Here is a 12,623-nt window from a genome sequence, read left to right on the forward strand (position 1 = left end):
ATTTACTAGGTGATCCACTAGTTGCTGTCTACGTGACAATAGCACTAGTTTTGTTGATTGTTGTAATTATCGGCTGTTTGAGTGAATGTGTGTGTGAATGTATAGCAGTGGTTACTCGAGTACTTATGTGCTTTCGCTAACTTAGTTGGGAAAAGCATAGTTACTATCTGATACCGACTGACTGGGTTGGCCAACGGTCCCAAGAGGGTTCCGGTCATCCGATCGCGTGATTGTGTGTTAATAGCCGATAACGGACACTGAGTTTAAGACCGTTAATATACGCTCCTCAATAGTGATCCGAGAGTATAGTTAAGGTTTGCCTTAACTTTATGAGTCTATAGTCACCTTCGGGATTGACTGACCCGGTATAAATAAATATTTGGACACCTAATAGTTTATTGTTGTTACATATGCACTGTTCTTACAATATCACGGCCAAAAACCTATAGGTGATGTCAAGTGACCCCAGAGACGACATAGTTATGTCTGACCAGATTTAACTCAATACCGTATGTGAGATAATAGAAATGTTACGATAATTATGTAATACTGTCGGCAATCTGTCGGTCATGTATTGTCTTTATTGTATTTGAGTGTATGATTTGTTTGTATAGATTTATGTTAATTTATGTGATCGGTGACTCTCCGGCGATGCATTCGTTGACCGATGCGGCGGCGGTTGTGTACGCGACACCGCTTGCTGTAGTTAATGAGCGCCTTATCATTGACGCCACCACACATACAATTTTGTCTAATATAGTTCTTGTCTATGTATGTTAGTTGAATGTAATTTTGTTGTCTGTTGTAATGTTATACAGTACAGATTAGTAGTCCAGTGATAGTCACCGTAACAAAGGTTTCGGGTGTTATCACATTTCACCGACGAGTGTCGGGTAGGGTTTAACTAGTGTTTAAACGCCTTTATTTAGTGCCGGGTAGGCACGGCTGTAGAGACATAGATGGGTTAGATTCCCCCAGAGATTGCTTGTGACGATCCCATGGTTATGTCATCAGAGTCAGAGGACTCTGATTTATAGTTTGGCCACAGGGTTGGTCAACGGGTATAGCATTACTTATCCTATAGTGGGTATTTGAATAGACTATACGCCGGTTTTACCGACGGTAGTACCGAGTGATGGTACTGACCATTAGACTCAGTCTTACTAGTAGATTGGGTATTGAGTTGCATGTTTTGGTTAGAGGGAGGCTTTGAGGCTTCTCTCGTTGACAATTGTTGGTAGTGCACGACCAGCTAGTCAATCGTTATGTTTTTAGTTACCAGTTTATAGCTGCGACTAGACATTTGTTGTCATTGAGATAGTCGGTTTTTGTTTGTTTTAGCGCAATTGTTGCGACTAGCCAGCCATTGTATGGATACTGATAACACTGTATCGTCCTGTCTTCAATATACTATAGTAGGGTCACGTGTAGTTTGTGACCAAACCCGTAAAATAGTTTTCACTGGTCTCAGAGCTTCTGACCAGACCCGAGTGGTACAGACTTCGAGTCTTAACTCTCAAAACAATGAGTCTGTCTTAACATTGAATAGTGTTTCGTTCGATAGTAAAGGTCAAATTGAATTAAATAATCTCAGGACCAGAGATAATACCTTTTATATAATTGGTCCGCAAAGTAGAAATGTCTTAATTTACGATCAATCAGACATAGATTGTATTAATAATTGTGTAGTAAAAGCTAATATTGTGCCCAATGTACAATTCAGACAACCTAAGCCACTACAGGAGTACTGTGCCAATAGTGGCGGCCATTCCAGTGGTTTACGTGAAATCATTGCATGGAAAGTGAAGCGAGTAACTCACCCCAAAAATTCTCATGAAACATCTAAATAATCAACACTTTCCAGATATAAATGGCAATGCTATTAAAATAATATTGAAACGGTATAAAAATAGGATATATTATAGTTATAACAGTAATGATAAAATCTACTCATTACAATACATAAAAAACACAACCGTTTATATTAATTAATTTTAAATAACTTCAAAAATAATAATAATAATACAATGCACTACATACAAATAATACATAAATTATAGTAAGTATATTATAAGTAAATAATATAAATGTTAATTAAATTTTAACAAATGAAAGAGTCAACAATTGAGTAATACATATACTGTAAGTAAACACGTTTTTATATTAAAATATAAACACGTATTTTTAGTCTATTAATAGTAAATGTACAGTAAATTTGGATTAAATGTTTAATTGATAATTGATTAATCAAATTTGAGTTTATTATTTTTCTATAATAAAATTATCAACATAAAAATATTGTCAATATATATATCATATATTTTGAACACATTTATTTGGTATACCAAAATTAAATACAAATTTTAAACAATAAACTGGAAAATATATTATATTAATTTTTTAGTAAATCTATTGGTTATAAATTGTATAATTTATTGCAGTTTACACTGGATTTGTTAATGAGTTTATTTATGTTTATTTATTGCAATTTCAGTCAACAATACTCACTAGTATTAACATATTGCTAAACTGTATGTCAGTAGAGACAATAACTATGCAATTGTAGGTTTTTTGAGGTACGCTAACACTATGCGTGTGATGTATGAACACCGATGCGATAGTTAAACCGTAGTGAATAAGTGGACACAAAGATAAAACAAATAATAATTGATTTATTTATATACGTATTTATATGGGAAATATAAACATATATTTAGTCTATTGATAGTAAATTTCTATATGAAATTCTATATTTTTAAATTTATTTGATATTATAGTACAGTTTGTCTATTTGATATATGCATCAATGTTTGGGGTCTCAGCACTTGAACACCAATCGTATCGCTTCATTGTCGTCAACCATACAATAGCCAATTACAGCTCAGTGTTGACAACGGTTATTACTGTAACAGTTATTACCCTTATATTATCAACTAGTATTCAACTAAACTATATGATTACAATTTATTTGTTTGGCAATCATGATATCTCAAAATATTTTTGGATAATATTGCTATTGTTTTGGTTTGCTGGCAATATGTTACTAATATTTACTGTACTTATAGCCTATAAATCATCAATAATTGCCCAACAATTGAAATATTTGGACAAAAATTTAGATAACTTTTCCCTACAATATGTTTTCAATATTGTGTTTCACTAAAAATCTATGTCAACCGTTTAGATAGTTTGTTAGCATTACATAATTTTCTAGTTGTCATTATATTGACTATCAGATTAATTACCGATTTAAATAAATAGTATTTTGGTAACATTTTGGTTTGATTTATTAAAATTTCAGTCAACAAAATCACAATTTTTAAAGATTATTTTCACGGTTTTAGAGATACGCTAACACAATGAACACAATGCGTGTAATATATGAGCGCCAATGCGAAAGTTAAACCGTAGAGAATGAGTGGACACAAAGTTAAAACAAATAATAATTGATTGATTTATATACGTTTTTATTTGAGGAAATATAAACACATTTAGTTTATTGATAGTAAATTTAAATGAAATTATATATATATATATATATATATATATTTATTTATTTATTTGATAATATAGTACAGTTTGTCTATTTGATATATGCATCCAATATGTCTATTTCAATATTTAATTTTTAAGTAAATGTTTGAAATTGATTGATTAAACAAATGTTCGTATATTTATTAAAAATTGTTAATCAATCAATTAATTTCATTTTTGATTTATTAAAATTTCATTCAACAAAATCACAATTATTACAAATATTCTATATCTGTGTCTAATCTTAGTTGAGATAATAATAATGAACTTAAGGAAACAATTTATGTTTAATTATAATTTATTATTACAATTGAAATAATTTAAACAATATAAGAAAATAAAATGTAAATGTTATATATTTTTTGTTTATTTAATATTATTGTTATTACTGTATTATTTTATTATAATTATTTATTATTAATTTTTTATAATATAAACATCCTACAAAAATATTAAACAGTAAATTACAATAAATAATTTCTAAATAGAAATGTATATATATTATATATAAAATACATTTTTATAAGAATATATAGAATAAATATAATTAAATGATAAAATAAATAAATAATATATTTTTGTAATGAGTTTGAATTATTAAAAAATAAACTAAATAAATAAAATCTATAACAAACAAATATATCAATAAAAAAAATCATTAAAAACTAAATTATAAAGTTTATAAATTTATTTGTTATAATAATAATAATATAAGCAATTTATGTTTTATAAATAAATGTTACTAAAAAAGCTAAAAGCAATTTCTAATTAATAACTTGACAAATAAAATAAATAAATATTTACATACAGTATATAATTTACTGTTTAAAAAATTATGTTTAATATACTGTATTTTAGTCAAATGTGATTTTTATCACCAAATATTTTTTTTGTAGTATTTATTGTGATTATAAAAGTTTTAATCACAAAAGCAATTGATTAAATATAACTGAAATTAAATAAAAACATAAACTTTTTGATTAATAAATAAACAGTATTTTGTAGTTGTTTTTGTAAACTTTGAGTAAATTTAAGTATTTCATTATTAGTTTTTTTAATCATTTATTGTATTAAATCAAGTATTTTCGTAACTCCGATATCACTGGTCAGGTCATGTCAACCACCGATTGTCACCGATATTTGTCTCGGTTTGTCGCTATTAAATAGCTCTACAAATATTAATGTTTAATAAATGTAGTGAAAAATGCAAATAATATACACAATATTATGCATATATTAATAAATATGATAAATATTGTTAATTAATTTATATTATAATATAATGTTTGATATATAAGTAGTACTTATTAAGTATAATATACAGATTAAAAGTTTCTTAAAATACTGTATTAAAAGTTTCAAAACATTCATATAAGATATTATAATGAGTTTATCAGAAAACATTGAAAATATTTGCACACAAAAAATAGACATAATTTATCATAAATTATAACTACCTGTTTGTTTGATTGTTTTAAAAAAATAGATTTTTATACGAATATTAAAAAATATTTTTGTTTTGTTTAAGATTTATATTTGTAATAAACTTTTTGTTTTGTTTGTTTGCACATATTTACACATACAGTCATACATTAGTTTAAAACATAAGTTGTATTAAACATAAAATAGTTTATTTCAAGGAATTCCCAGGGAATTTCCTATTTCCTTGTGCTCCTGAACTCACCTATTGAACCCTAAAATCAACATATTTTAATACTAATATTTTAACCTAGGTTTGAAAAACAAATATTATCACAAGTATTTAAACTATATATTGAGTGGTGTATTGAATAAAAAAAATTTTTTAAAAATATTTCTATAAAATTTTATGCATTTTTTGGGCTTCATTTATACCAATAATTAGATAATCAGTTAATTCGGAAAATATTGGAAAATAAGATAATTTTTTATAGAATTAATTATAATATATATTATTTGTAGCCCAATATCACTGGTCAGGTCAGGTCATGTCAATCACCGATTGTCACCGATATTTGTCACGTTGTGTCGGTATCAGTGCCGACACCATTGATATTCTGGTCAGAAATGGTTTTGATTCGGTGCACGCATTGCGGGCCATCGATATGGACATAGACTGGTATCACTTACCGCCGCAGATATCTATTGGCCAGAAGATACTGTTGCGGCAGGCGTTGGACAAACTGGCAGCTGATGACTATGACGGTGACAATCAAGATCTAACTGCAAGACAATCGCTATCTATAGACAGTCCTATTGTCATCAATTTGGATGACCAGATGAACACAAATTCAATGGATAGCAACGGAAATTCGTATAATCATAATATTGAAGTCAATAACAGTGATAATTATCAATTGTTTGGCCAGAAGATTGACTCTGAAACTAATCTGCAAAACAATTGCCAATTGAGTGACCAATCAGTGGCGGCTGAAAATGTGTTCAACACGTCTATGAAAATGTGTTCAATATGTTTGGATCCATTGGCCAATCGGATCAAACAACTTAATTGTGGCCATAGTTTTCATAATCAATGTATTCAAGGATGGTTTGCAATGGAAAACAATACGTGTCCGATGTGTCGCCAATTGGTTTTATCTCCGTCCGGATTTCTACCGAATCTTTCGATGACTTTAGTCAGCCATTCAACAACCACTGCAACCACATCGAGACGATCGGCAATATATAACAATAATCGGCGAAATGAGATCCGTCAGCAAAATCTTAGACATTATGACAGACCAGAAGCCGATCTGAACCGACCTCTCGTTAATCATAACTATCACTTCCTCTGATAGATTCAATCATATGTCTCGTCAACGATATAATCATTAATCAAACAATTTGTAAATCATATATAAATTATTACACAATTTACACACAAAAAAATGATATTTTAATTTTACCTATTATACAGTCTTTAATTTTTATTAATCAATAATTTTAGTTATTATAAAATTTTATTATTATTTTATTTAAATAATTCGAGTTTTTATTATTATTATTAATATCTTTAGTATAACATTCAGTATAGTAGTATAAATGAAATAAAAAATAAAATAAATTTTTAACATAAAATATTGTAGTTTTTCTAAAAAATATTGTAATATTTAATATATTGTATTTATTTTTAAAAAAAAAAACATTATTGTATCATTTGGTTTGAACCAATTTTATCAATAACAACAAAATTAGTAACAATACTTTTTTTTAGGTAAACAAATAAATTAATTTTATATATTTTATTTAATAAACATTTTATTTAAATATAATTTTTTTGGCTATATTTATAGCTTAAATATAGCACAGGTATGAAATATATTATACTGTCATTGATATAAATAGATTAAAAACTATGGGTTAAAACTTTAAAAATAGATTTATTAATACAAAGTATTTAATGGATAATACTTTGAATGTAATGAAAATACAATAATACTGTATATAATTTATAATATATGTATATATATGTGATAAATATAGTTAATTTTAGTACAGGTATATATAGTGTTGGTAATTTTTCGCAATTCAATTTTCGATTGCCGCAATTGCGGAAAATTGCGTGAAATTGCTTGAAATTGCGCGCATGAGGGAATGTATAAAAATTAACTTTGACAATGTTAAAAATTTAGTTTACTATAGATTAAGATAATTTACTAATTTATTATTATTTCTACATGGTTTTTAGATGGCAATATTTTATGATTAAATAATTAAAATTAATATAATTAATTTATGTTTTTATTCACATTGCTTTACCATTTAAATTTTGTTAATTTTTAAAAAATTATAAATTGTTCTATGTTACAATTGCGATTTTCGCAATCGAGTCTTATGCAATTGCGGCAATTTCACGCAATTTCCGACCAATGCAATTGCGCATTTTGCAATCGGTACATCACTAGGTATATACATTGTTGTATACATTGGTGTATTTGTTAGTTATTTTTGTTTAAATATGTGTTGAATATTTATTATTATTGAATATTTAAATATATTATTTTTTGATAAAAAGTTTTTTATTTAATGTTATTTGTAATATAACTTCTTTGTTTGGTTGTTTGTGTGCACATATTGTTATCAATTTAATTATTATATCACAAATCATCACTTCTAGAGACCCATAATATCATTGATGTCGCCGTCTTTGTGGCAAACTTTTTGTTTCCGATATTTGTCACAATTTGTTGGTATCACTGCCGACACGATTGACATTATGTTGCGAAATGGTTTCGATTCGGTGCATACATTGCGGGCCATAAATATAGACGAAGATTGGCATCTGTTGCCGACACAGATATCTATTGGTCAGAAATTATTATTACGACAGGCATTAACCAAACTGCAAGATATCACTGATGATGACTTAGAGGATAACAAACAAATAATTACACCAAAACCTCTGGTTCCTAACAGTCGGGTTTTTATCAATTTGGACAATAATATGGACACAGTTTCGGATAACAATGATATGTTGTATAACAATAATGAAGTGAACAGTGATAATCAATTGTATCAAATCAATGATGACTTAACATTGCCGTCAATTATCAATGAATTTGAATTGAAAAGACTTGCATTACAAATACAACCCGTTGTAGTCATAAATCGGCTAAAAATGCCAAACAATAAATCAAAGACTATCAGTAATAGTCGTCTAAATGGGTCTGAAGTCGAAACTAAAAACAATGATTGTTTCAAATGTGTTGAATGCGATCGGTATTTATCATCGGAATTGAAACTTGAAATTCATGTGAATAGTTGTCATCTGAAATGTCGTCCATTCAGATGTAATAAATGCCGAAAAGGATTCTTTGCCAACATATCACTACTCAATCATTTGGGAGAAAAACATTCAATTAAACCGTTTGGTTGCGATAAATGTCAATTCAAGACCCGTAGTAATTGGCAGCTCAACCATCATAAACGGATTCATTCATTCAATCCAGTCATAGGTTTGCCATTACAAGGACTGCAATAAGTCGTTGAAATTTCAGAAATATTTTCGTAAACATCTCGAAAATGATCACTCATCTGATCGAAAAGTTAACATTAAATAAGCTATTAATAGATAAGTTGACTGGATCATACTTATTAAATTTTTTTTTAAAAAAATTATATACCATGTTTAATGTTAACTTATACATAACTAGGAGTCAATTTGCAACAATAAATGTACAGAACTTTAAACATTTATAATTAAAAAATAAAAAAAAATATTTTTTTAATAAACTAATGAAAGAAAAAATAGTTTACAGATTTATATAAAATTTATGATATAATTTGAATAATACAAAACACATAAATTTAGAGATAAATATAAAATAATAATAAATGTTTTTTTTTTTTTTGAATAATTTTGTTTACATAAATTGCAGTAAATAATGAAATAATTTGTGAAAATAATTTAAAACAATGGATATTAACGGCTAATCGCTGGCACTTTCCGACTCTGAATCGGAAGAGTCCTCTGAATCGGAAGATTCGCTTTCACTCTCAATGATATCACCGGTGAAGTAGAGGATAGCATTCGGAACCAATTTTTTGATTAACAGTTGGCTTAGATTCCAGTCATCCCAAAGAAAGTCTTGGATTTCATTGTTATAATTATCACTTTTTTTGGGATCAGTTTTTCTTCCAAGAAGTGAATCGTTGAACAGATCAAAGAACGAGTCTTTGTTTTTCTCGTAAGACTTTCCATCGGTGGTGTTATTTAGTTTAGTGACATCTTTGCCTTTTTTCCAGTCAATGACACAGCCTTTGGAAGCGATCGGATAGTAATCATTGAGAAACCACGGATTGTTAGGATTTGGTCCAAACATAATCTCATATGTTTTGGTGAGCGAAGTATTTCTGAAGAACTCGTTTGTCGCAAATGAAAACTTGAGTTCAATTTTTTGTTGATTTTGGCCATAATTTATCCGAATGTCCGATAAGTACTCCAAAACTGGTTCGTCTTTCTTTTCAATCCATTTGTTTAAATCCATGACTTCTTTCATGGTTTTGAGCCAAAAACCAGGAATTCCTTTAATTAGGGAACCATTGGTTGGTTTACTTTGATTGACGAGTATGTAACCCAACTCTTCGTCTTTGTCTTCAATATCGTCGTCCAGTTTGCAGTCAGTGTCTGTCGGCTCGATTTCACCGCTAATAATAGCTCTCCTCTTCTCATAGATACTGTTGTAGTTGTTCTCGTGTTTAGCCACAACATTGAAGATCTCTTCGGCTACCAGTCCATCAATTTTCAGTTTTTCAAACTGTAGTTTCTTTAAGGCTTTGATCTGACGGCTGAGCAATAGTTGCCAGTCGTTGGTTGGAATCGATGGCATTACTAACTCTCCTGAAGTCGAAGTCATTATCTAATTAGATGTCTTTGAGATTGTTTTTTAGATATTAAGATTCAATTATTTTGTTGTTATAGCTATTGAATGCAACGATTTTGTTAATTCAAAACGTTTACACCACTAATAAAACTTATATTTCAATTGTTTTATTGAAAAACATGAATTTCACGCGATTTTTATTTGTCTCCATTACTAACAATACAATTATCACAACACTATTATTGACTATTAACTCCTATTAATTGTTGAATTATAGTGTAAAATAAATAATATAAAATTTATTAATTTATTAATTTATAAAATTATACTCTATCTCAAATAAATTAAATATATATATATATATTTAATGTCACACTTAACTTATGATATTTTTAAGTAGTTTATTGTTATATTTTTCTAATAAGTAATTAATTATTAGATTAATTAATAATTTAAGCTTTATGATTATAATTTAATGTGTCTATAATATTAATATAAACACTATAATATAATAATAGAGTTACTCTATTTGAACTACTGTATATACAGTACATATTTTTTAGCTCAAATAAACTATTAATAATTATTTTTTGATTTCATTACAAAAAAAAATTTTTTTTAAATTAAATTTTCTAAGTCATACAAATAAAGCAATTTTGACAAATTGACTCATAGATATATAAATTATAAGTTAACATTAAATGGTATATAATTTTTATTTATTTAATAAGTAATCATTTAGTGAACTTATCTAGCTTATTTACCTGTTTGTTAGTGTTTAAGCATAAAGTTTTTATTATATAAATATTAATAGACAATACTCTCTATCTACTATATACAGTATATATAAATTTATATTTTTTTAGTTCATAAATTTTATACATACTATGTAAATGTACCGTATATTAAACTTTTGCATTAAAATAATAATTTGCTGTTTTTATAAAGTGAGATAAAAAAAAGTTAAAATTTTGTACCCTGGCGATTTTAGTGTCAATTAACCCATTGCTAAAAACGAGTCGAATTAACCCATTGCTAGTTCATAGAGTGGCTCAAAATTAATCAAATACATCCCTGTTTAAATTTATGTATATGTAATTTTATGTATTTCACAATTACAATGTCAACTCAATTATTATTATTATTACAGTGGGTTTGTTTGTGTGCATACATTGACAATAATTTTTAAATTGAAACATCACTTCCGTATCCATAATATTATTGAATAAGTCAATTGAATGTCACCGCCGATGTCGTTGTCGTCGACAATGAATTCGAGGCAAACCTTTTGTCACCAATATTTGTCACGTTTTGTCGATATAAGTGACAAAACCATTGACATTATGGTCCGAAATGGCTTTTATTCGGTTAACACTTTACGGGCCATCGATATGGACAGAGACTGGAATCACTTACCGTCGGAGATATCCATTGCCCAGAAGGTACTGTTGCGGAAGGCGTTGGCCAAACTCGCAGACGATGACTATGTGGATGATAAACAAGATCTAACTGCAAGACAATCGGTATCTAACAAACCGGTTGTAATTAATTCGGACAACAAGATAGACACAGTTTCGGATAGCAATGGAAAGTCATATAATAATAATATTGAAGTAAAGAATAAAAATAAATTTCGTTACCAGAGGAATGACTCAACTAATAGACAATTCAAATGTAATTATAAAAACTGCGACAAATCGTTTAGAAGCAAAAAATCTTTATCTCAACACAAGAAAAATGTTCACTCAATCCGTAGGCCATATAATTGCAATTACAAAGACTGTTATAAGTCGTTCAAAGAAAGACAACTACTGTGTCGACACCAGAAAGAGTTTCACTCGACTGACAGACCGTTTATCTGCAATTATAAGGACTGCAACAAGTCTTTCAAATTCAATCAAGATATGAGTCAACATAAGAAAATGTTTCACTCGATCCGTCGGCCATTTGTCTGCAATAACAAAGACAGCGACAAGTCGTTCAAAAACAAAGCTAATCGACAGAATCGACACCAGAAAACCATTTACTCAAATCATCAGTTAATTAGTTCTCATCGTAGGAATCGATCAACAGATACAATGACCGCCGCCACCACCACCTGTGGCACCAAATTGACGACTTTGTCAACACTGTCACCTAACTTTATCTTTACTAACAATAAGCCGGTCATTACTACTATTGCCAAACCAAAGGTTGACATTAAACCAATTGTAGACATCAAACCAGATCTGAAGTCCACTGCTATTATCACTGTAATTGACTAATTGGATCAACCGGTCAATTGAAGCTTACATTCAATCATTAAATATTAATCTTAACAAAGTGTCGATCTCTTAACGGTTCATCACTTTTGCTATAATAATAAAACTTTTTTTGTGGAAAATTATATTATAAATTACATTACATATTAACGATTTAATGATTTAAGTAATAATTGTATATTTTAAAACATATGCTCAATGCTATATATCATTTTATTTTTGAATTATTAAATATAAATTATCTAATATATACATAACTTAAAGACAAAAACAAAACTTTATTATTTCCGAATCAATACTTTTTTTTTAAATAATAATTTTCAAATTATTTGCATTTTCTTTCTTTTTTTTATTCAATAATAGTAATTATTTATCAAATTATTAAAAACTGTCGGCTCCTTAACGGTTCATCACTTTTTTTATAATAATAATTAATATTTTAATATTTGTGGATTAAATTCTAAATTGCATTATATATTATAATAATTTAAATAATAAGTATATTTTTAAAACATATACTTTATGT

At 28.0% G+C, this 12,623-nt stretch overlaps 3 protein-coding genes across 3 annotated transcripts; 2 read left to right on the plus strand and 1 right to left on the minus strand.

Annotated features, from left to right (window-relative positions):
• The first annotated feature begins 7,648 nt into the window (after positions 1-7,648).
• Positions 7,649-8,494, plus strand: LOC128952783 (zinc finger protein 860-like). Its single transcript, XM_054298227.1, has one exon. It carries the CDS (start codon positions 7,649-7,651, stop codon positions 8,492-8,494), a length of 846 nt encoding a protein of 281 aa, XP_054154202.1.
• A 397-nt stretch (positions 8,495-8,891) lies between these two features.
• Positions 8,892-10,054, minus strand: LOC128952576 (nucleosome assembly protein 1-like 1-B). Its single transcript, XM_054297991.1, has one exon. It carries the CDS (start codon positions 9,867-9,869, stop codon positions 8,943-8,945), a length of 927 nt encoding a protein of 308 aa, XP_054153966.1. The 5' UTR covers positions 9,870-10,054; the 3' UTR covers positions 8,892-8,942.
• A 798-nt stretch (positions 10,055-10,852) lies between these two features.
• On the plus strand, positions 10,853-12,212 carry LOC128952575 (putative zinc finger protein 840). The gene has a single exon (XM_054297990.1). The coding sequence runs from the start codon at positions 11,075-11,077 to the stop codon at positions 12,098-12,100; it is 1,026 nt and encodes a 341-aa protein (XP_054153965.1). The 5' UTR covers positions 10,853-11,074; the 3' UTR covers positions 12,101-12,212.
• The last annotated feature ends 411 nt before the right edge of the window (positions 12,213-12,623 follow it).

Source organism: Oppia nitens, unplaced genomic scaffold, assembly GCF_028296485.1.
Source record: "Oppia nitens isolate AA-2021 unplaced genomic scaffold, nextdenovo-longstitch-racon4-pilon3 scaffold1_pilon_pilon_pilon, whole genome shotgun sequence".
Taxonomy (NCBI): domain Eukaryota; kingdom Metazoa; phylum Arthropoda; class Arachnida; order Sarcoptiformes; family Oppiidae; genus Oppia; species Oppia nitens.